We start from the raw sequence: 24,449 nt of genomic DNA, 5'->3' as shown, positions 1-24,449 counted from the left end.
TAACTGAGCATTCAGAGAGGAGATTTTTTTATGCTTTGATTTTAACAAGTCTATATACAAAAACACACAAAAAGCAGGGATAAGGCTTCGATTTTAGGACATGTCCTCCTTATTCCACCCTAAATGGCTTTTCTAAAGGGTAAAAACTGACTCAAGCACAGAGTCCATCTGGCTGTCAGTGCCTTGATGGCATCCTTTAAATATTTTTGCTGTGAGCAGCTCATGGCAAAGCAATCTATAGTGACAGCATGGCTTGATCTCCTTGAATGACTTTCTCTCTCACACACACATTGTGTATTTTTATATCTTAACAGGGACTTTGCATTGACTTCCATTCATGTTTCATTCTTTTCTTTAGTCATAAATCTAAACTCAAAACCAGCATTTCTTCTTATGGGACCCAGACTTCAGGGCCCTTACAGAGAAGTAGGATTTTTCTTTTAAATGAGCCTTACAGTGTATCAAGGCCACACACACACATTACATTTTTCTGTTTTGCTCTACGATTCCTCTCACGATCTGTCGCCAAGCGCCGCTTTGCCGCTGGGATAAAAAACAGCACAAAAAGGCCGCCCTGGCAGGATGTTCATGCTTGAGTAGAAGTGGACTGGCAGCAGAGTTGCTCAGTGGGCTTTTCGTTTCTTTCCCACACTCTTTTCAAAGACTGCTTAATAAACACACGATGCCAAATCACACAGACGGCAGCAGGAATTCTGGAAAAATAAGGAAATCTTAAACATGTGCACCCTCTGGAATGATTTAATCGGTCTCTTGACATGGATTTATCATTTAACCTGATAATAAAATGGCAGTGCCACACAAAGGACTGTGCATGTGCTGTGTCAGGAGTCCCTAATGAGGATGCGTGGGTACCAAATAAGAGGAGGTCAAAGGCAAAGGAGGACTGAGAATAAAGCACAAGGTTGACGCAGCAAGATCGGGGAAACAAGAGAAATAAAAACGTGAAAGGGATTGAAGAGGAGGAGCAAAGGGCTTTCTTCAGGGAAAAAGCTGCTGCTGCTTTCACCTGCCCCCCAACCCTTCTTCTGACAACCTTCTCCCCCACCGAGGCCTCATTAAGGGTCTCCAGGCTGTAATTCATTCACTCTCCAATCACTTATCGGTCGTGCAATTCCACCAGGAGACCCAACGGGTCTCTTTTGACAGTAAGCTACACTTTGAGGATTTTTTTATTCAGCGTGACAGGAGAATGTCACAGAAACAATAGGCTTTAGAGGAGCATTAGTATGTCTTCATGCTGAGAAAACAACTGTCTTCATCTTGTTTCTGTGTTCAGCGACTGGCGGATAGAGCGTCCCTCTTTGTCTCGGCTAATCCTCCACACCGACTGAGACGGCCCGATGGAGGAGAGGGGCAAAGAAAAGGGCAGAATAGGTAAAGAGAGGGGGATGAATTAGGAAACATAAGGAGAGAATGAAGAACTCTAACATCTCAGAATAAAAGTATCAGAGTATTATTGGAGTGAAATTTACAGTTTACAGTCTCTAAAGACAATGTAAATTGTTTTATTATTATTATTATTAAACATTTTTTAGCTTTAGAGGCCTTTATTTATTAGTAGCTTGACAGGAAGAAGAATAGAATAAATTAGCTGTGGCTGGGAATCGAACCCGGGTCAGCTGCATCAGGCTGAGTAGCCTCTATATATGATGCACAGAGACACTTGGTGCCTCCAGCTGCCTTTGCTGTGACATCACCAGCTCATTTTTTAGTTTCCGTACTCAATGATGACCTAAGCAATGTCATCAGCCAGATTAATCAGAAAATAGGTCGGGCTGCCTTCAGTTAGAGCCACTTCAAGCATCCGGCATACCAAGATGAAAAATTTTTTATCATTGTAGAAAGAGTGTCTGCATTGCATAACATGAGATTAAGCAACTGTATGATAATGTTACTGTTTTAACATTTGAGTATCACTTTCATAAAAGCTGTAGCATATCTTATCAATAAGACATGGTCAACATATCTAAAACTTACATTGACATCAAAATAACTAATTTCCACAATATGACTTATTTTGACATCTCATGTTAACAACACAATTATCCCGCTAGTCTTATCATCTACAGTAGATGTTATTCCCAGCTTTGAGTTCAAACTTCTCAGGCTAACAAGTCTCAAGTTTTAACATTAATGCATCTTTCCAGACTATCAAAAACAACTCATGTACTGAAAGACATTAAGACTTGCTGCACAGACTGAAAGACCTCTGATCAACATCTTTCTCCAACAGAAATAACAGAACATGCCCTGTCTTCTTCCAGAGGAAGATGTTTCATTTGCATGCAGCATCAGTTTTAGTCTAGAGGAAAGCTGCTCCCATACCTATGATTTACCAACCTTCTCCTTTGTACACATAGCAAACAATGTCAGCATAAACTCTTGGTGCAGAGAATGAGTCTCTGAGCAAACACAATCTAAAACACATTGAGCTTTACTTTTGCGTCTCACACTCACACGATTCCCAGTGTGACAGCTACAGTTATGAGCTCAAAGATTCAACTGTGTGAGTCTAATACGATGACACACGAGTCATCAGGGAGAAAAGTTCAGCCTGAGGCAAGACAGGAAAAGACAAAAGTGTGGAGAGGAGAGATGCTGGTTCACGGGCAGCCACACCTCAGCATCTACTCATGTCTGCTGACCTCGTTCATGTCTGCTGACCTCGTTCACCCACACGTAAAAATTTAGGAGAGCATGAAGGACTTCCTCTGCCTCCCCTCTTCCTCCTTTTTGTTCCCTCTATGATAGGCACCGTTTTTACCTCATCGAGTTTGCAGTAAATCACATCATAGGTCTGTGTAATAAAGGACAGGCCTTGGAAGAAAGGAGTTAGTAAAGATGGGAGAGGAGGGGCACATCTGGGTTGATTTAATCTGAGTACAGATGTGGCTGGGATTGATGTTTTGAAATAGGACAGAAGAGGATATAAAGACACATGCAGGTGAAGATCTAAGGTTCACATGAGCACAACGGTCACCAGAAAGAGATGCAGCAAAATTCATGGCCAAAACAGATCATCATGAAATCAGAAGAAAACTCTTTTCATTAAAGTCATAATGAATGTGTCAATAAGGTGCCAAAGAAAACATAAAGGAATGAGAAGAGTTATGATGATCCAGCAGCACACAGAATAAATCATGTGTCTGTTCATCATCTTGTTTCTAACTCTCCATTTCACCTGTTTCCAATCAGTTCCCCTGTGCTCAAGATGAATGCACAAAGGTTTTCAGGGTTATTTTTCAAGTTCTCTGTTTGCTTCAAGTTGCCTGGTTACGTTTTGTTTGGATTCTCTGCGCCTTAGCTATTAAGGTTTTGCTTGCATCCTTTGATCCATCTGTGTTAAACTTTGTTCAAGGCAACAAAGTTTAAAATGCATTTAAAATCCCAGATGAGAGGGAGAGTAAAATTATCCCAGGGTTCACAAACAAGTGGGTTTTCTCCCCTTCTTGGTCAGGTTCTCTTCATTTTCTCACGTATTGATCCTCCCCATCCATCTGAGCCTCATGCCTTTAAATGTATTCCTGTTATCTCTAATTAAGACACTTTAGGTGCCTCTTCTGCACCTGAGACCCAACAACCCATACAATGACTCTGCAGCTAGAGCTCTTCAGGATTACATTTTATTGATGACTTCTTCCTTCACGGTGACGCACACGCGCACATTTCTGGCAAAATAACAACATGTGAATACATTCATCAAACCGCTGAACCATAAGGTGTTTGTTAAAGCCTGAGAGGCAGTGAGAAGAACCGTGTGGGTGTTTCGGAGTGCTGTCCGATAAAAGCTCCACCCCTAAAGCACCGTCCAAACACACAGACACTCGCGTAGCCTGCACCGGGATGAATAATGCATTTATCATGGTCTGTAATTGACTCAACATTAGCATGAGGGATTGTCTGTATGCAGGAAAAGCTGACATGACACAGGAGTAGAAATAATAACATTCTGATTCTCTTGTTACCTTTGAACAACAACAATAGGGAGGAGTCCACTCCTCCTTATGCTGCACACAGGCATCACCTACGAAGAAACCGTTAAGGCAGGTTATTCCTCTGCTCTCAATAATATGTTTAAGATAAATAAATTCACCATCATCTCTAAATGTTTGTAGTCAACCAGGTTCTACTGGAAAAGGCTCCTTTTTTCAGTAACATTTACAACAAGGCCTCCATTATAGATGGCAAATAAATAGTTAATATTTTCAAAGTCTATAAACACTTTATAAATCATTAATAACTGTTACGTATGCATTAGGTAAAGGTGAGAAAGAGGTAATATGCTAAAAAGAAATTACGTTTACAAATGCATTTTGTAGGTAGTTTGAAATGTTTAGCAAAACAAGAGATAAAATACACAGGTGAACAGATTTGGATCACTATTTGGCAAGAAACTAGTAGATTTTGTCTCCTTTTCACCTTTAATTAACCTTTTATGTCCTAAATTTAAAATCTCTGCCCAGATATTTTTGCTTATTTTAATTGTACGCAGTTCTATAAATGTCCTGTGAGTAAATATTTATTTGCCCATTTATCCATTACAACTGGAACTTTTAATATCTAGCAACATTCAAGTGATGTAGTCAGGATGAGTTGGGTCTGAATGTTTTTCATTACTATATTGCTTTGAAAAAAATGCTTTTAGAACTACAGTGTTTTTTATGTTTAAAATGTCACCAGGCTTTTTATTTCTTGGGATATTTTATGCCTAAACTGATCTCATAAATTGCTTTTGTTTTTATCTTCACAGGCATGACACAAATCTGGATTCTGTTACGAGAAAACATAAATAAAGACCAACATGTAAGGCAGAAATCAACTCCCAGGTGTTTCAGCAATTGTTTCACAACAATGTGAAGGAGATTTTCTGATGCAGGTTTTAAATACTAAAATGGCATCTAATAACTGTGACAAGGAAAACTGTATTTTTAAACTCCTCCTCTGAGCAACAGTCAAAAAGATGCCTGCAGTCATTACAGAGGTGAATCTGCTGCTGATTGTTCTCGTTAAATGTATTACTTTTGCATGCGACAGAGCAGAAATAAACACAAACACACAAAGACATGCAATCTTCTCCAACGCTACAGCGCCATTCATTATTCAGACAGAGCAGGTGGAGATGGGAGGGGCGGGGCTGAATGGAGAGTGGGTGTGGGGCAATCAAGGGCGAGGGACTGCATGCACGTATGCGCGTGCGGGCGTGTATATGTGTGTGTTGGAGATGATTAAAAAAGGAGAACCCCCCCAAAACCAAGCAGCTCGCTGCACTCCCATGAATAGTGAATTGTAAGAATCGCTGAGGATGGAGGACAAAGACCATGATGGGGAGTAAAAACCTGCCTCCCTCTCCCCTCAAACCCTCCTACTGACAAGTGAATTAGCAACTGAAACATAAACAGTAACATATTTAACCACACTATGTGTACAAAAAAGATCACAATACATAAACAACTCATTTGGGACAGATGGAGCACTGTAACCATGAATTACGTGATCAGCTATTAAGTGGATTTCTGAGCCAAGGTCAAATGAGTTTACTTATAAAGCACCAATAACGCACAAGATATATAGATATAGAGAGATGAAAAAACTGACTTAAAGAATGATAAATAAAACATTAAAGAGCAACGGTCAAATTAATAGGCTGATGAAAGGAAACTGACTCATCCACTCGATATTATGGACAAAGTGACTCATGTGACAACGCAGATTTACGCTTAGATGTGGTACTGTCATCATGGGGTTTGGGAGGTTCTTACAAAGTAAAGATGGTTTGAGAATGGAGCCTTGAGGTACCCCACGTTGTCTTTGTTCACAAAGTATCTACAACAAAAAATATGGACGCATTCAGAGAGCAAATTAGTCTACAACATTCAAATGAACAAATCTGTGAGTCTAACCAAACACAATGACATTTAGTCTTTTGCTCCTACCATCAAGCCACAATAGATTGGTTTGTTGTTCTTTGTAGTAATTGTATTTTCGGACAAATGATGATAAGCATAACCTATGCATTACATACTGATGTTCTCTAGTAGAGAATGCTTTTACCTAAACATAACAACTGTTTTTGTCCTGATTTATAAAGCAATTATAGAAACATAAACACACAAACACTGTTAGCTACAAGGTGGTAATTTATATCAAATTTCTTACAGTCAACTATGAGCAGAGATTAGAAAATGGCTTTCAATTGCTGGTTGTCAAAGTGGGTACAAAACGACGCACTGTTGGTAAACAACAAAACGACCAGAAATAGACTCTGTTCCTGAGTTTTATGTTATTGTTATTACTGGTGACCTTATTTCTTCATATGTATTTTTTAGCACTTTAAAAACGTTTTGTGTGAACCGAAAGTATATTTCTATTCTATTATGAAAAGAAACCAGCATCCATCTTTGAAAAACCATCAATAAAGGTACAGATTGAACAGACTGAGTCTCACACCTTGGAGTCTGAAACTCCAAGGTGTGACCAACATGTGTCCAGGAGCCACAAAGCACACGAATTTCTAACAGAACGCCTACGCCGCCATTATTCACAGCATGAGGCTGAACGACGTCTCTGAGCAAAGATGGAAAAATGTTGGTGGGTTCTGTTTCGCTACAGACAGAGCGGCCAAAAGAAGCAGAGCAGCACACCTGTCTTGTTTACTCGTGGCAACACTCAAGCGGAGGAAACATCCGCAGCTGCAGTGCCACTCATTGATAATAGAGACAACCAGAAATCACTGTTGCTCCAATTCAGCTGAAACATCTCACTCTCATGCGCCCACACGTCCTCATCAGCTGTCTGGATTACAAGCTATCTGCAAACAACATCGTTCCACAGCGGGCTGTGGGGGAAAGGAGGAAAGGAAGGATGGACAGGAGGGCTGAAGGCAGCAGGAATACAACAACAAAGACCTTCCTTCGGCTTCAAGAGGAATGAAGCAGAAACGGACACTTGGAGATGTTATAATCTGCAAATCCACTTCTTCCAGTGAAACAGGGGGAAACTCAGCTGTGGCGTAAAGCCTGGACAGATCACCAGCCCAGAGGCGCAAGAGACCAGTCAAAGGTTCAGCGTCAAAAGAAAACAAGATCAGATACATGCAGTTCTTTGAAAAGATGTTTGTCCTCTGTTTTTGCTTTGTTACACTTAAATACACCGACTCTCCTTTGCTGAATGTTTTAATTGAGCCAGATTGGAGTGTTTTTGCATATGAAAGGAGTGTATAAGGTTATATTAAAGTATGTAAGTTTGGATTTGAAACCAGACTTTTACTAGGAAACTTCAATTTGTCTTTTTATGCTTTCAGATGTGACCTTGTTGTTCTCTGGATCATTGCTTTGCAGCTGAACCAAAGTGTAAGTTAGACTACATCATCCTGCAGGATGTTCTGCTACAGAGAAAAAGTCTTGGAATTGGCTTTGTAACTCTTGGCTTGGAGAGCAATTTTCCATTAATAAAAGAAATCTATATTTGAAAATTGTGTTATCTCTATCTAATGTTAAAAATGTATTTGGTTAGATAAATTATGACAAAGAATCCACACTGTTTTGTCAACATTTACAAACACCTGACATAAATCTGGATGGAATATTTGACAAAAAAAATTCAGAGTTCGTTCAAATAATTTGGATTCTTGGCACAGATTCATTTTTTAGGCATAGCATACAGATTTTAATTGGGATTAAGATCAGGAGTTTGGAAGGAAGAGAAACATTTTCTCCAAAATTGACATTCTTTAGCTCTGCGGACATTTGCAACTTCACACATGGACAGGCCAAATGTTTTCTACAGAAAAGTCTTTTGGCCAAACAAGACAAAGCTATTTGATCATAACAATGAGAAGAATGCTTGAATGGGTCAAAATTAAGTTTTTAACCAAAAGAAAACTGCACTGAGCATCAGGTAAGGTGGTGCTGCAGTCAGACCACTGCACTGGTTGCACTGGTTGCACTGGTTGCATTATACAGACAGAACCGAACAATAGAGTGTGAGAAGTGCATCCTAAATCTTCAACGTCACGTCAAGCCATCAGCTCTCGCCCACTGGAAATCTGGTTGTTTAAACACTGTATATAGACAGCATATATATCAATGACAACATCAGCTCTAATAAATCTACATATTTGCCTCACTGCTTTCTTTCCCATCTGTCATTATGCTGCTTCCAAATCTTTCTGTGACCTTTAGCATCCTGGGCTTCATTATGTGTGCCAGATGAGGGACTGACTGTAGTGAGACTCACAGACTGAGCAAATTATTGGCATGCAATGTGTAAATCTTTGACACGTAGACTATAACTGCCAATAAATGTTGCACTCCAAAGCGTCTTTGGCGATAATATTTCGTGCAATCTAGCTGTGATTATACACAAATTTCCTCCTGATGTCAGATTATAGTGATTAATCAATCCAATATGTTGCTTTTGTATTATTTTTATGTCATCCAGACGAGAACAGGGGAAGAGAGTAAATACAAACACAAAAAGCTTTGCACAATTTAAACAGTAGATCTTTTTGCTGGGAGGCAGCATCAAAAAGGTGTAGACAAAATAAACATAGAAGAAGAATCAAGTTTTCTCAAAAACTAACTGAATAAAACCCCAATAGTAGTAGGACTAATAAATGATAAACACCAAATAATTATTAATGCCACATTCTGTTCTGATATCTTACAAATTAAGCAGGTATGAAGAGTTGTACCGCATTTACTTCAATCCCACAATTCATTATTACATAAATGTTAATTACATAGAAGTGTCTGGTTGCTCCTGCTCTTTAAGCTCTTTAGTGTTTGCTGCTAACTGCTGGTATAATCTCAAGATGTTTCATCAGAGATTTTTTCCTGATCATTGCTGACAGGAGAAGCTGAGCTCAAATTAAACTGATTTAAGCTTTTTGCTTTCATATTCTTATTTATAAATAGCTTTGTTTTTCTAAATGGTCACAATGAAGCCAACAAGCAGAGATTACTGTTTACTCTGTTGTTCACTACCATGTAATTTGAGGGGATGTTTATAAAACATCACATACTATTAGTACCTCACGTTTCTCCATGAAGTTCAAGAGCTGTTTGCTGCTCTTTCCTGTGATTTTGTTCATGAAGACTGAGAAACAATTTCAACAATATTTCACACATCAAAACCTCGGAGTTTATAGACAGTTTCATAAAATGCTCCTGAAGATGAAAATAATTTTAGATTCACTCTCATTTTGGCAGACTTCTTACCGGTAATCCCACAGATTAATAATCACGCTGTGAAAGTGAATGTTATTGCATGTTCACATCGCATATTACTTTGGAGCTACAACTGATTTATTTAAGACCTGGATGGAAATGTTTGCATTTATTGCAAAGGTTCTCTGTTTCACTCATATCTCTTACAAAGATAAGCATATTGATAAATCGTCGTTAATCACTGCGCTAGAGTTATTAACTACAATAAAAAAATTTTCATTGATTGAAAGCGAAACAACTGCTAACATGAGAAGTACAACTAATCTGACCAGAACTCTTTGTGCATGTTTGACACATTCACACCAGTTGATGAGTCACTCGGGGAGTGGGAGGATTTACAGAAACAGCTCCCTTCAGACCTGGAAATTCTTGTGATGTAAGATTTCGCCCAGCAGGAGAGTAATTTCCTCCATGATTAGCAAGCAGGAAGCATCGCTGTATGTGTTCACGGGCTTTCAGCTTGAGGTTTGATTGGTGACTCAGGCAACTGACTGGAGAAGACTGTGAGCATTGAAAAAAGGTGAAGGAGGTAGAAGCAATCCAGGAGTGAGAGGATGAGCGTTTCCTCATCCCCTCACTCATCCCCCAGGAGTGAGAGGATGAGGAAATGAGGAGCGAGCTTTTCCATCAGCGCCGCTGTGATCAATATCAGTGTCTGACAGGCGCTCTGAAGCCTTTACCGTAAATCACTTCCTATTATTAGGAAAACTCTAAATCACACATGCACTCCAACATGTTCATTCAGACATGCAAACACAAAAACCAGAGTAGCTAGTTTTGGCACACAACAACTACTTTTATTTATTTATCTGAACTAAGCGGTCCTTAAATCAAAGAGGGAAGGACAACATGGATTCTGTTGCATCATAATGACAAATCCCAGGTAAAAATCATCACTACTGTACATCACAAAAACATTTACACCTTTTGAACTTTTCCGTATTTTATCTGCCACAAACCTTTCTGCACTATGTTGGGATTTTACATGACAGACCAACACAAAATAGAAATAACTATACAGTGAAATGTCAGAAAAATGTGATGTATCTATATTCAGCCTCCCTGAATCAACACTTTGTAGAGCCATTTTTAGCTCCTATTACAACTGCAGGTGTTTTGAAGCATGTTTTCTATGACGTTGCACGTCTTGCACACCTGGAGACTTTTTGTTCTCCAATTCTTCTTAGCAAAATAGCTCAAGTTCAGACAGATTGGAGGTGGTCTGCTGATAAACGAGTTCATACCCATAGGGTCTTCGTCTGATCTCCCATTTAGCTCCATTTATTGTCTGGAATCCCTGCTGAAGAAAATCCCAAAAGCATGATACTACCACCACCATGTTTTCCTGTGAAGCTCGAGTGTTCATGGTGTTTCCAGCACAGAGAGTTTTTCCATCTATGACAATGACTTTATTTTCGCTTCTCTTTCATGAAGCCCAGAATTGCAGAGTGTGTTGTTTCTCAGCCAACAGATACTCCCACCTGCAGCTCTCTGAGGGGGGTTAAAAAGCTTGAGATATAGTTTTATAACCAAATCCTGCAACGTAGGCAGCTAAATGCAAATGCATGTTACACTTTTCAGTTTTTAAGTTGCAAAAAAAGTGAAAAACATCAGGGGCTTAAGAACTTTAGAAAGGATTAGTTTCCTGGGTTAAAGCAACCTTTAACCCAGAAATGTCATTTTGAGCACTGAGACATTGTAGAAGTTGAGTAATTATCCTTTTTTTCAACATGACAAGACAGGAACCAAAAGAAAGGTTAAAGCATCAATAGACAAACAGACCAACAGTTTAATTTAACCATTTCATACTCACTGATTCAGCTTTACATCCAGAATGAATGTTTTTCCAAAAGCGTCAACTTGAAAGGTTGCTTGGGTAACGTGCTCCATCTGAGGATGTAGAAAGGACATTTTATTTACCACTTGCATGCAGCCTCAGTCACATTCACGCTTCGCTTCATTAACATTCACATGGATCAGCCATCTACCAACATTGATGGATGACTTCTTGCTTTTTTTGCAGCACAAATCAGCAGGAAGAAACCTGTTTTCATGAAGTCATCAAGGTTCGTTTTCTTTGTCTGGAGTTGACTGTTTGCAGAATAGCAATTTATGGCAAATATGGCCAATGCTCAAAGATCCATTTCCCAGTGGAGGTGCAAAACTTAACAAGCTTGACAGATTTTATTTCTCAGAAATATCTAAACTCATGCAGTCAGCTCTTTGAGTTGCAGTGTTTGTATACAGAAACAGAAATAAACTGTTTCCTCTCTGATTGATTTGCTGGGTTTGATTTATTCCAGGTGCGGGTCACATATGGTGCCGGCTTTATTACGCGCCCCCATTGGGTCAATGACAACTGCTAAATATAATTCCTATAGGTGCAGAACACCTTCCCCCTTCAGTTTGGCCCACGGACTTCCTTTATTATTGAATGGCGAGGTAACAAGCTCACCCGGGATTGACCCCCCCTGATGTCCACAGGGACCACAGACTCTATTGTTTGGTGGAGCGTGCCGTTGCCTAGTCGATGCATTCAAGAGCACATAAAGGAGTCTGCCGGTTTCTACTCAAGTATGTACAAATATTAAAGCAGAACTTCTTCACTGTGGCAGATTGGATTTAGATTAGAAAGAGGTACCAGAAACTGTGCTTAGTGGAAGCATCTAGACAGAGCACAGACTATCATTAAGAAACCAGCTCTGACTCTGCTTACATCGATTTCTGGCTTCAGCTGACCTGACTTTCCCCTCCTGACTGTCTGACTGTAAGAGCCATCAATGCCTGAAAGGGAGAGGCTGTCAGAAAGACATGCTAAAAGCACACAGAATGATTCCGCCGTGCACAAAACACAACATGATCACTGTGCTGAACCTCCACCACCTACTTCTTATTTAGCCATGTTTGTGCCTGAAAATAGGCTACAGGACACTAAAAATAACTTGCCATGTGTCACAGGTTTTAAGAGCAGCTTGACGGAGTTGTTTTTAGGCCCATTCATCTAAAAACAGTCAACAAACTGATCAAACTTTGGGAAAGTGACATCACAGTTCTCTGAAGAGAAGACGGTACAGCAACAAATTCACTTCAAAGATATTTTAGAGTCGCTTCATCAGCTTTAATTGCATTTTATATTTCTTTCTAAACTTTGAGGTAGAGTTAAGGGAGAGGAATGTGCTTTAGTTAATACTGCTGTGAGCTTTGAAAATGGAAAGATGACCTTAATGAATCAATTAATGATCCAGGAAAAAAAGATGAAAACCTCGTTGCTGTATAGGGAAATCTGAAGGCAAACTAGCAGAGAAATCATATCTGTTACTCTTCAGACATTTGTCTTTATATGTAAATATGAAAATGGTTCCTTATGACAAATGATTCGGCTGTCTGCATGTAGGAGCTGTAACTCCTCCTTCTCTGCTACCTGCTACAGTCTAATCCATCAAAACACAGTTGACCCACTAAAATCAAATAAACAATAAAATATGTGGCAGGATTTTATAAACATGATTATAAAATAGGCCTGATATAAGACAGTCGCTGATAACATCTTGATCAAGTAATGTTTAATCTGAAAGAAATATATATGTATTTATTTATTTTCAGACTATTTATTCTGCGTTAATAAAAGCAATGAAATATAAGACTTTTTTGCTGATGTTTTGTCAACAAAAAAAGGTGATGGGACGTTTTACCATTTAGAACCAGCGTTTTTGGTGCCGCCTGGTGGATATACAGTGAATTTTCTGTTTTTGAAATAAAAGAAAATAAAAACATTGAATGTCTTCAGTGTAATTTCAAGCAATGTTTGTCACATAAAAAACTAATTCTGGCTCTACAAATGCTTCTGACTGGGTGACACAGCTGCTGGCAAACCTGAATATAATTGATCAGTCATTTAACAATATATAAATTGATTTTCACCATTAAAGCTTTACTAATAACATCATTTAATTTGTTGAGGTGATAAAGAAACTTCAGAAACTAAGGTGAATATTTTAAGGCAACAGTTCTTCATTTTTATTTAATACACAATAAATATTAAAGTTTCAAAATTATGCTATCCTGACATTTTAATACAGCAAACCAAAACAGACTGGACTTTGAAAAGAATCTATTGTTTGGTTAAAGGATGATGATGCATTCAGCTTCATTTTTATTTATTTATTTGTTTTTTGAAGTTAACGTCTCCAAGTTTCCCAAAAGTTGAAAATTCTCACAACCTTGATCTTTAAATCCAAAATGGCTGCTGCATTCTTAAAACATCGTGCCAGAATATGATTTTTATTTATTTTTTTTTTTACTTCTGCCTGGTTGGATTTCGCGAAGAGCTTTCATGCGTGTAAAGGTTTTACACACATATAATTGTACAACCCCTGTTAGTAAATATGTTCCTGTGGTGTTTAAGGATTTAAAAAGTAAAGAAATGCATCATTATTAACCTTACGGTTTACAGCAGATAGCTTGTCAATAAGAAGAGCTGAAAGTGTAAAACACTGATTCTCCTCCTTGGAACTGGAACATGGTAAAGTTGGGTTTGGAGTGATTTAGTGTTATTGTGTAACACTGTAACAAATTGCAACAAACACAACAGAAAATTGTGATTCTGATTGTAAAAGTGAGAGCTTGTCAAACAGCAACAACTGTAGTGTCTTTTACGGCTGCTGTGCAAACAGGATGCAATAAAAGCAGCCAGGATAAATTATTTATCAGCAATTCACTTATTAATAATGTCAATAATTCGAAGGCACATTTAGTCTTTAGTAAAAGGTGCACATTTAAACGAGGGGAATACATAGTTATCTTGCATTGCTAATAGTTGTTGGCAACACAATTATTAAGTTTTTTAAATTTGCAACCCGAACAGGAAAATAAATGGGTGCGACATCGTTCAGAAATCCACCTTTGACTGCAATACAGACGCACTATTGAGAAATTACATGTTTCATCAAGAGGAACATGTCATTTAATTTCAGGTGAGACTTGATGTTCCACAGGATCTCTTCCATTTCCTCACATTTAGACCCAAAAAACACACATTTTCTACAAGCAAGTATGACGGCAGGTTAAATTTTGAGAACCTCGGCTCTACAGCTTTCTGTAAGTAGGGCAGTTTGATTTTTTTTTTTTTTTAAATTATGAAGGAAATAATGACCCATATAGCACATGCACACTGTATAATTAGTGCAGCTTGCTGTAGTGACTAAATGCCTCAGTGGTGTTTTGCTATTTATTATTAAATAACTGTTATTCCACCCCCAGACAACCAGCAGAGGAGGAGATGAGTGTGCAAGATATAAACAAACCGTCCTGCAGGCATCTTTCCAGACAGACACTCCTCTATAGCCATCCTTGACAACAAGACAACAACGCACGGTGTGTACCTGCGTGGAGTCGGGGCCGGCCTTCACCCTGGTGCTGAGCTCATCGTGGGTGATCTGGCTGTGGTTTTGGCTGCTGTACACGAGCCGGAGAGGCACGGTGTTCTCCTTCCCCACGAACCTGCCCGCATCGCGGAGAGCTTTCAGGCTCGACGAGGCGTCTCCTGCACAGAGAGCAAACACCGACTTCATTACCAGCCTGTGCACAAATCAGCGGCGATAAATGAAATGTCGATGGGTTTCATTTCCTCTGATCACCACCAATCTGGTGTGGGACAATGTTTTAGGTAATAAAAACATTTCAAAAAGCGCATATTGATAGGGTGTTTACATATTTACAGGTGCAGAAATAATATCAAAAACAGCCTCGGTTACCATTTGAGGCGTCAGGGCTGCTCTGGTGACCGACGTGCATCAATCCACAGACGCACAAAAGGGAAATCCACCGCGGCATCCTCAGCATCATCACCTTCCTCTCTCTGGTAGGGAATTAAAAACAATGCGGTATTCCGAAACAGGAGCCTCTCGCAGCTCTGCCTCCGCTAGGAGAGGCTGCTGCAGCCGGAGCGGATCGTCTGGTCGGAGCAGTGCCGCGTACGGTGGGCCATCGGTGGGCTCGCTTCCGAGTCTGAACGCGGAGCGCGTCTGAGCGCAACGAGACCCCCGCGGATCGGCGGCGGCACGGAGCGAAGGAAGAGAAAGCGAGACAGGGAGAGAGAAAGAGGGAGGAGTGGGGACACCTCCTTGAAAACATCAACGACCAGCGGCTCGCTGCAGAAACGCCAAATGCATAAATATGAGCGGAGGAAGCAGGAGATGGAGACGAACTGCGGGCCCCGGGCTTTCGGAGACGAGGCTGGTAGAAAAGATCAATGCAGGAGAGCCATTCCTGCACAATCCCGCCTGCTATTATCATGACTCACTCCATCATCTGCCAGGGCTTCAGCTCGCCAAGTCCCCACCCCCACTCAGAGAAAATTGAGAACATGACAGAAAATGAGATGAGCGTTATTAGAACCGTGAGGCTTCAACACAATAATTAATTATTGTGTTAGGGTGTGGTCTGTGTGTACAGCAACAACAAAAATACTCATTATTTGCTCTTATATGTCGAATGATGTGATACAATTCATTTATTTATTTATTCATTTTTCTAATTTGTGTTGATTTTCACATCAGAGCAGGGAGTCCATGCCAGGGGCCTCCAGGAAAATCCTCCTGATGAGAGCAATTGTACTCCAGCATGTCGGGCTCCCTCTCAGGGGAATATATTTGCTTCAGGAACAAGAGCTCCGCACAGTCCGGTACAGATGTTACCTCCCGTTTGACTGATTATCAACCAGAGAAACACCAAATCCCAGCATCCCCTAGGAGACAATGCTCCTTATATTCTCTGTGGACGGAGAAGAGTGCCAACTTGCAGTAAACACTGCAAATAACTCAAACAGCATGTAATTGTTTTTGCCTTATTTAATGTCAATTTATTCTTTTCTTCTGTTGTTGCAGGCCATGATTTCACTCATTTTGGTTATGATGTGTTCATTTGTCTTCTTATGTGCATTGCCATTATTTCCATCAGTTTTTGCTTCAAAAGTTCCTATTTTCCGAATTGTTTAGTGGTTCTTCTTTGACGTAATCTCTGCAACGTTTTGACTTTTCTATTGTCTCTTTTTTTTAACATTTTGATTGCTTGGGATCCCATATTGTCAACTTAATTGTCTTACATATTTTTCTTGCTTTTTTCCTCTGGTATCTGGGCCAAATACAATTTATTAGGCTTATGCATATCCACTGGCATTCACTCAGGTACAAATTAAAATATTCAGCTGAAAATGCTGAGTATTTTCAGCATTTTCTAAAGTATTTCTAAGTAAACTTAAAAAAATAGCAAAACATTATATATTTATTATAAGTATTAATTATATATTTGAAACATTACTTTTGTGAAGATCAATACATGTTGTGAGTCGGAGCATGTATGTATACAGCCATTGACTTAATCTTTCCACAAAATACATAACCACATAACCTCACAATTTCATTATTATGTGATCATAATAATAATAATAATATTGTAGCAACAGTTACATTTTACTGAAATTAGCAACTATCTTTTACAACTGAAATCTTCAGCTACTTTTATGCTGTGTCTCGTGTTCTTCAGTAGCTCTTCAGCCTGGCTAGCTTTCTGAGAGGACGAACTGCCGTTTCTTAGCCCTCTCGAAAGCAGACTCTCTCATTGCCGGTGCAGTGAAGTTATTCCAGTCAAACAGGGAAGGAACAGCTCCACTTTTAAGGCGGCTGGTGGTGGATCCGCTAACAAAATCCTCCGGTGTGAAGTGGCGGCTACATACGAAAGTGCTCCCCGTCTTTATGCAAAAGTCCGGACCTTCATCTCTTCGGATCGCCTGGATCCACTGCCTCCGTTGGTCCAGGTCCGTCGGGAACGCATGATATGACAGATAAGGCTGTTTTCTTGGACTGAACAAAAACAACTACGCCGAGACTGAGCCATTTTCCTAGCCTTTTAATGCTAACGCTATAGCCACCGGAAGTTGTCAAACCCCACATCCGCCCCGGCCTCGCGCATGCGCACAATCGGCCTGACCCCGCGCATGCGCACAACCGCCCGGGCCCCGCGCATGCGCACAGCCAATCGGGCCCCGCGCATGCGCACAACCGCCCGGGCCCCGCGCATGCGCACAACCGGCCGGGAACCGCGCATGCGCACAACCATCTGGGTCCCGCGCATGCGCACAACCGGCCGGGACCCGCGCATGCGCACAACCATCTGGGCCCCGCGCATGCGCACAACCAACCGGACCCCGCGCATGCGCACAACCGTCCGGGTCCCGCGCATGCGCACAACCGTCCGGGCCCCGCGCATGCGCACAACCGCCCCGACCCCTGCGGGTGGATGTGTCGTGTAGTCATGGTCTGCAGTAGCATCTTCAGCCTGTCTAGCTTTCTGAGAGAGGACAAGCTGCCGTTTCTTAGCCCTCTCGAAAGCAGACTCTCTCATTGCCGGTGCAGTGAAGTTATTCCAGGCAAACAGGGAAGGAACAGCTCCACTTTTAAGGCGGCTGGTGGTGGATCCGCTAACAAAATCCTCCGGTGGGAAGTGGCGGCTACATACGAAAGTGCTCCCCGTCTTTATGCAAAAGTCCGGACCTTCATCTCTTCGGATCGCCTGGATCCACTGCCTCCGTTAATGTAAAAAAATGCACATTAGTGTAGATTTTAAGCAACATGAATGCACACTTTGTATTTGTATAAATTGGCAACATTACAGTAATACATTTCCACTATATTTGAACAGTATCTTTGAGCAGTTTTTACACAGGAGTGGAAAGGTTTATAATTTGATTTTGACTCTATAATATAAGATAAAGCTGGGGGGTTCCAAATTTTACCTTTTTTCCATTATTCAAAAGACAATGTAATTGTGATAGAGAAATGCAGTAAATTTTACAATCATTTTTATTTAAATGACATCCTTTAAATTTGATTTGACACATCACAAATTGATTTAAAAATCTTACCAATCAGTAATTTGGAGTATTGCGCAATCAATCAAAAGGGAGAAAACTTCAGTATTGCTTGGATTCCTGATTCGTAGATAATCAATAGTCAATAGTTTTATAGTCACTAAATATACCAGGAACAAATACAAAGCCACTGCATTTATAGCAAACAGTATTGATAAATGTCCAATTGACACGTTGGGGTGGTACTGTAGAAACATTCTTTAATTTTCTCTTCAGTTTAATAGAACGTTAGATTTATTATTAAAATGTGAAATAAATAACACAAATTTATGAATTAAAACCGTACAGTTACCAAAATACATAGGCACAGACCAACATTCATCTTTGAGGTTTCCAACTTCCCTTGTGGCTGAACAAAAACAGAAGTTCACCCAGGAGCTGACATTCACTCAAAAAGGGAATTGAAAAACCAATATTTTATTACATAGAAAACTGAAGTGGTTTTTAATTCATTCAGACATAAACGTGAGATCAAACCTGAAACCATTTTATCAAAACTCCAGTAAATTTTTTTTATGTCATATTTTTAGTCTGTACATATCCATAATGTAAATTGTAGATTGTGAAGTTCAGAGGGGGGGCGGGGTTCTTGTAACAACAATTTCTGAAACATTAAAATATTTCAGGGAACAAAATCAGTTTGTAAACCACACATTTTATCTGAATAAGGTAAAAAATGATGGTTCTAGTTCATGGCTCAAAAAAAAAAAGTTTTTCCCCCTTTTAGTTTTTGATGTTATCTAATCTGAAAAACCAAGAAACTCCACATCCACGTCACTTGACCGGAAAATCTCCCAAAGCTTCAGTACCGAGTTCTCGGGTTCTGGCTCTGCAGACTGGCCGCTTGAGTCCACTTTCCGCCTCTTGTGTTTATAAGCTCTGATCTTCCTCTGAATTTTTTGCACCGTAAAGATTGGCAAATTAGGGTTTTCCTCCTCCTTTACAGAAAGACTGTTAGTTTTTGAGAATGTTTTTGCCTCAGACAGAACAGCGTCCTTGTTCGTATCTTCGGCTCCGTGCGTCACAACACTGAAGTTGCTCGCTGATGCTTCACTCTGCAGGTTTGGACCTCGTAGGTAAGAGACTGAGCTGTTTGTGTCTTTGTGAGAGATTTTGTCTCTGGAGGGAAATGTGGTGAGAAATTCTCCATCAGAGTGAGGATTTTCTGATTTCGGTTGAGGAATCATGATCTGCTCAGATTTCTCAATTGAAGATTTTTGCCTGATTGTCCGCTTGGAAGCAAGAAACGTGTGCTTGGACTTGTCCGAGTAAGTGTAGCAGTTCTTTCGGGCTCCTTTTATGCTGAAATCTTCTGAACACGATTCTTCAGATGCATCAGAGATCCAGTCCTCTTCTTCCTTAACGGTGTCTGAATGACTTGCGTCTCCTTGGCCTGCTTCTCCACATGGTCCAGGGGCACACAGAACAGAAGAAACACTGCACTTTCGTCTAAACAAAAACAACAAATTTTGAAATTAACAGTGAAATAAACAGAAGAAATGAGAAATGATCTGATTCTTATTTGTGTGGCGATTCCACAGGAGAAGAAATTACCTCATGTCTTTAGTTTTGATGGGAAGGAAATTGAAGTGCAAAGTCGAAACCTGCTGGTCCACAACCAAATACCCGTCGCTCCTGGAGAAAGCCTGGTGACGTTCACTCTGCACATGCTAAAATAACATTTTTTTTTTAAGTAAATAAAAAAATATATTCTTTAAATTGCTCAGTTAAATTACTGATGATGGTTACAGCCATCAAAATATCTAAAAGAGATTCTTGATAAACTGAATTAATAATTCACTGAGCAACATAACATTAAATACCGATGTCATTGGGGACCATCAGAAAGTTTCCATAGATACATTAACAACATACATTAAAAAAAATAATAATAATAATCAGATTAGCCCTTGATGCCTTGATGCCAAGTCAAGCTGGAACTCCTGGGCTTTTCACATGTTACTGTTAGATTTTTTTTCCCGCTACTAATGCATTCTGCAAATGATTGAGCGTACTCTACAGGAATGGCAATAATTGCCTGGATGTGATTGTTATGTTTCTTCCACCGTTGCCTTCAAGACTCTCCAAAAAGGCTGTTCTAGTATTTCACAATCTAACTGGACATATTTATTGTGCACAACATCACTTGTCCCCGATGAAATCATACCATCTTGAGTTGGTCATATTTGACCATGCAGCACTCGCAGTAACCGCCTCTCTTCTTCTCTCGGTTCTTCTTTCGGCCTTGACCTTTCTCCTCAGCACCTGAGGCTTTCGCTCTGTAAGAAGATTAAATATAAAGAGATGTTGACTCCAAACTCTGCTGGAGATTCGCATTAGGAGTGCAAGACAAAAAAATTATGTTATCTGCAACATTAATAAGAATTAAAATGAAGACATCAGTTATCAATCAACATTTTCCATTTTGACCTTTGACACTGATATGTGTGACGTACAAGCATTTACTGCAGCCAGACTTTATACAAAGCACTTCATTTCAAACACTCCTTTAGAGTCTAAATAGAACAATTATATTGAACTGACAATATGGTATTGGTCAATCACTTGCATGACCTCATTTACAGCAACCAATTTTTAAAAATTACAGTTTGGAGAACTGTATTAGGTAATATATATGAGTTTGACTGCATTAAAACAACACAGGCACAAGCTGAGACAAGAATCATTACAGTATTATCTATTTTTCAGGCACATTATGTCATTTTATAGCACAATCAAGTCATTATGTTACCTTCAGAAATGTTATAATTTAATGCCTTGAGATCGGGATTCTCTTTAGGAAACGCTTGCTCTTTCTTAAACTTCAAGAAGACATTACATCATTCTTCTATTAACCATTTCACAACGTTTTTAACCAGCATTACACTGACTATTAGCTCAGCGGAAGAGCAGCTCCATCAGATGTTTGCCAATCACTGTGGGCTAGTCTGAAGGAGTCGAGTGGCGCAGTCGCAGGGGAGAGGTGCTGTATGAGCTTGAAACCTGCGGCTCCAAGGAGGAGCTGTGCCTCGAAGGCTGCAGTAGTTCCATCCCAGGCGTTTTACACAGCTGAACTGTTGCCATGGGACATGAAAGGATTTCTCAATCATGCATGAAACAATCAAGACAACAGTCCAGGTATGTTTTTGATAAGGAATAACTTTTAATACAATATAAATCTCAAAAACGTTGATCTTAAATATGAAGCAAAAGATCAACTTTTGTCTATAAATTATGGCCGTACAAACTAAGGCGGCACATTATTAACAAGTTGGATCGGATCGGAGAAAAAGTAAGAGTTGGCCTATTCTCAATGGTGTAATATATATTTAACCTACTGCAGCATTTTCACTGTATATAATCACTGAAAAGAAAAGGCCATTACCATAAAAATGGCCTCAAATCACAAGATTCGCTCCAAAAATAATCTTAAGGGACCATTCTCTTTAGTTGAGCTTTAACTCAGTTTTGTGTTTGCAGATCAGGACAGCTAATACACCAAAAGTAATTTTGTGCTGAAGCACAGAGTTATATTACCTGTGTCCATGTTGTTTGATTCCAGAAGGATTTTTCTCTTCGACACAGAAGGGACTGTAAGGAGCTGCTGTCTTCAGGCTGAACTCCGGCAGGTTTGGCATTGTGAGGTAGATTGGACGATAGTGTCTGATAAAAGAGAAAATGCCGTTTATTTGTTGCCACTTTTAAGAGAATCAAAGTGTACTATACTCCTTTTTTACCTGCTTGAATCTTCAATCTTAATAAAAGGTTTGGTGATCCTGCCTGCTGCAAATTACATCACAACTCTTGAGCATGCAGGCATTGAAGGGTCTCTAATATTCATATATTAAAATTAGAGACAGTTAAAACTGGAGGCGGCATTTACCTTTACATTTCTGGAAACCCAACTTAGTTGAAGATTCATTTTTCACCTATGAAATTAAAGAGCAATGAACATTGTGAAGAAATTGAATTTACAACAACAAAACAGGTCAACTATTTTAAAACATACATGCAATTTCACAGGAGCAGCTGCTGAAACCAGGTTCCCAAACATTTTCTTTTTCTTCTGAATGTAAGCCAAAACGTCTACAGAGGACATGAAAATAATTCAAGGTAAAGTAAAAATAATCATACATAAAATGACATTGTATTAATTATTGTTAATTAATCAACCAACCAACCATCTAGGTAAAGGATCTTGACACCCCATTCTAGTGCATTTGACAGGATTCTGTCCATTTGCAGCCTCCCCTAAAAAAACAAAAATGTCAGCACAGAAACGTGAAGGATGGATAAAATGCCTAAATCAAAAAGGTAAATATCTCTAGAGCTGTAGCCAACCTGTCCTGTCACCACTCTTTCCACCAGAGACTTGCCTCTGCTCTTGATCATCTGTGAAACAAATGCATTTAATAACAAACCATATTCAAAAATATTAAACTTCTTTCAGGGATATAAAACGCCAGTTCAGACTCACTGTATCCAATTGACCCTGAGACTTGGTTTTGTCCCTATGGTTCGTTGGACAGTGTGGGTTTGAGTGGGGTTGTGGGGAACTCTGTCCAGAGTCGGTACTGGGGACAGGAGAGTCCTGTCTGAGGCAGTGTACATGCTTCGCTTCACGCTTGTTGGAAACTAGATACTTGATTTCCTTACTGAAGAACTTCTCAACGATCTAAATCACAGAACAGAAAAACTTGCAATAAAATGTTCAGACATATGTGAAAACAATGGAGAAATGTTTTCAATCAGTTTTGAAATCTTTCTGGTGCTGCGTAATTCATGATTAAACCCCAGCTGTGACTGTCAGCTTGTTTTAATTTTTTATTAATTTGACATAAAGTCGAGGCAAAAAAGCTGCACTCTCAGACAAACTAGACACAAAGATCTGATAAAGAATTTCTGCAAAATTCAGAAAGTTGTTGCTGTGCACAGAGAGAAAGTGTGTCCAAGACCAACAGGATTTACATAGATAAATTTGGCTTGAGAAACTCTCAAATCTTTCCAATATAAAAAAATAAATAAATATTTATTTATTACCCCGCCCAGTTGTTTGATGTCGCTCTCCAAGGTTTCTGCTGTTCTGTTGGATTGCAGATCCAGGTAAAACACTTTTCCAGCAAAAGGTTTGACTTGTGATGAAGAGGTTTGCTTCGCCTTGCTCACTGATGTCTTCTCACCAGCATTTACTCCTTTTCCTGAAACATTGAAGTTAAAACTGCTAAAAGGTTCAGTGGTGGTGACCGTTTCCACAAACAGAACATTCACCTTTCCTTAAGAAAAACATTTAAAGCACAGAGATATATTTAGAGCTGCTATTTTGTCAAATAAAGCTCAAAGCATGTTTGATCATAAGCTCCTTAATCTTTAATGATGTGAATGCAGATTTTACTCCCCTTTAAAAGTAACCTATTAATGATATAAGGGTGCATTTTGTGTGAATTATCAATTGGATGTAAAGTGCATGAAATATGAGCTATATATCTGTACCTTGTAAGTTGGATCCTGGATTCTGACGAAGATCTTGACTGTGTTTTGGTTTCATATTTTTCTCACTGACTGAGAACAAGACAGAAACCTTCTCCTTTTACCTTTTACGCCATAAAGTCCGCCTCAGCTCACTGTTTACAAACAAAAAAAAAAGTTATTCAGACAGAGAACCAGAAGAATACATTTTTAAAAAATAGTCGCAAATGCAGCTTCGCCTCAGTGAAAACGGCATGTTTACCATTTAAATCACATTCAGATGTTAATCAAAAAACTATGTCCGAACTCGTTGGAGGGTGTACAGGAAGTTTACAATGTCTACTATGTCACATTTTATCAAGCCTAAAAGTTGAACTTACTTCACTTCGCGTTTTTGTTAAATGAAGAATGTTTGCGTATTAAAGCCTCAAAACATTCAGTTGTAAACTTTCTCTCAGCGTTTCTTCCAACGGTCAGTTCCCGCTTTTTAAATCCAGTCCGTCGAGCTCAGGTTGCCAGGTCCGGCTTTTCCGGTTTCAAAATTGTGTGACCCTTCTAACACATTACAACAGCATGGCGAAAAAAAACCCCGCTAAAATGTCATTAACTAGCATTCTTAATGCAATTTAAATGTCTTGAATGAGTTGTTTACCGGAAAATTTGACTGACTGCCTCATTCAAAATGTAATTTCTTGCGGTATCCTCTGACCGAAACTCTGCAAATTTGGCAACCCGGAGTTTAGGTAAACTCAAGCCTGATGCTTGAAATGGACGTTTCCGTACAGATACATAACATACAAATTAAAGAG

General features: G+C 39.6%; 2 protein-coding genes across 5 annotated transcripts in view; both read right to left on the bottom strand.

Annotated features, from left to right (window-relative positions):
• The window catches only part of adam22 (ADAM metallopeptidase domain 22), a 55,839-nt gene extending 40,211 nt beyond the window's left edge, over positions 1 to 15,628 (bottom strand). For 2 of the 3 annotated variants that reach the window (XM_055047433.1, XM_055047431.1), the window contains exons 1-3: positions 15,002 to 15,628; positions 14,630 to 14,790; positions 11,062 to 11,138 (exon numbers count right to left, since the gene is read on the bottom strand). In XM_055047433.1, the coding sequence (XP_054903408.1) occupies positions 11,062 to 11,138; positions 14,630 to 14,790; positions 15,002 to 15,092 (329 nt within the window). In that variant the 5' untranslated portion in view covers positions 15,093 to 15,628. The remainder of the gene's footprint in view (positions 1 to 11,061; positions 11,139 to 14,629; positions 14,791 to 15,001) is intronic. The other variant, XM_055047432.1, reaches the window with a different exon arrangement.
• Positions 15,629 to 18,171: 2,543 nt separating this feature from the next.
• On the bottom strand, positions 18,172 to 24,111 carry dbf4 (DBF4 zinc finger). 2 transcript variants are annotated; one of them, XM_055047869.1, is made up of 13 exons: positions 23,903 to 24,111; positions 23,665 to 23,795; positions 23,215 to 23,372; positions 22,652 to 22,849; positions 22,516 to 22,566; positions 22,356 to 22,425; positions 22,184 to 22,260; positions 22,058 to 22,103; positions 21,912 to 21,957; positions 21,712 to 21,837; positions 20,342 to 20,453; positions 19,729 to 19,844; positions 18,172 to 19,623 (listed from the first exon to the last, which is right to left on the bottom strand). In XM_055047869.1, the coding sequence occupies exons 2-13, from the start codon at positions 23,717 to 23,719 to the stop codon at positions 18,915 to 18,917; spliced, it is 1,764 nt and encodes a 587-aa protein (XP_054903844.1). In that variant the 5' UTR covers positions 23,720 to 23,795; positions 23,903 to 24,111; the 3' UTR covers positions 18,172 to 18,914. The 2 variants fall into 2 exon arrangements, with proteins under 2 accessions (XP_054903844.1, XP_054903843.1); XM_055047868.1 differs by having other exon boundaries at positions 24,021 to 24,111.
• Between the last annotated feature and the right edge of the window lie 338 nt (positions 24,112 to 24,449).

This window comes from Poeciliopsis prolifica, unplaced genomic scaffold (genome assembly GCF_027474105.1).
Source record: "Poeciliopsis prolifica strain line A6 unplaced genomic scaffold, Auburn_PproV2 SCAFFOLD026, whole genome shotgun sequence".
Classification (NCBI taxonomy): domain Eukaryota; kingdom Metazoa; phylum Chordata; class Actinopteri; order Cyprinodontiformes; family Poeciliidae; genus Poeciliopsis; species Poeciliopsis prolifica.
The sequence above is the reverse complement of the archived record's forward strand: the minus strand, read 5'-3'. Positions and strand labels throughout refer to the sequence as shown.

What these genes read in the sequence shown, in the direction of transcription:
- dbf4 (XM_055047869.1), bottom strand. Translation starts at nt 23,719, where the DNA reads ATGAAACCAAAACACAGTCAAGATCTTCGTCAGAATCCAGGATCCAAC. An exon ending in CAAGATCCTTTACCTAGATG is followed by an intron (nt 22,261 to 22,355) that starts GTTGGTTGGTTG and finishes TGTCCTCTGTAG; the next exon opens with ACGTTTTGGCTTACATTCAG. An exon ending in GGGTTTCCAGAAATGTAAAG is followed by an intron (nt 21,958 to 22,057) that starts GTAAATGCCGCC and finishes TGTAATTTGCAG; the next exon opens with CAGGCAGGATCACCAAACCT.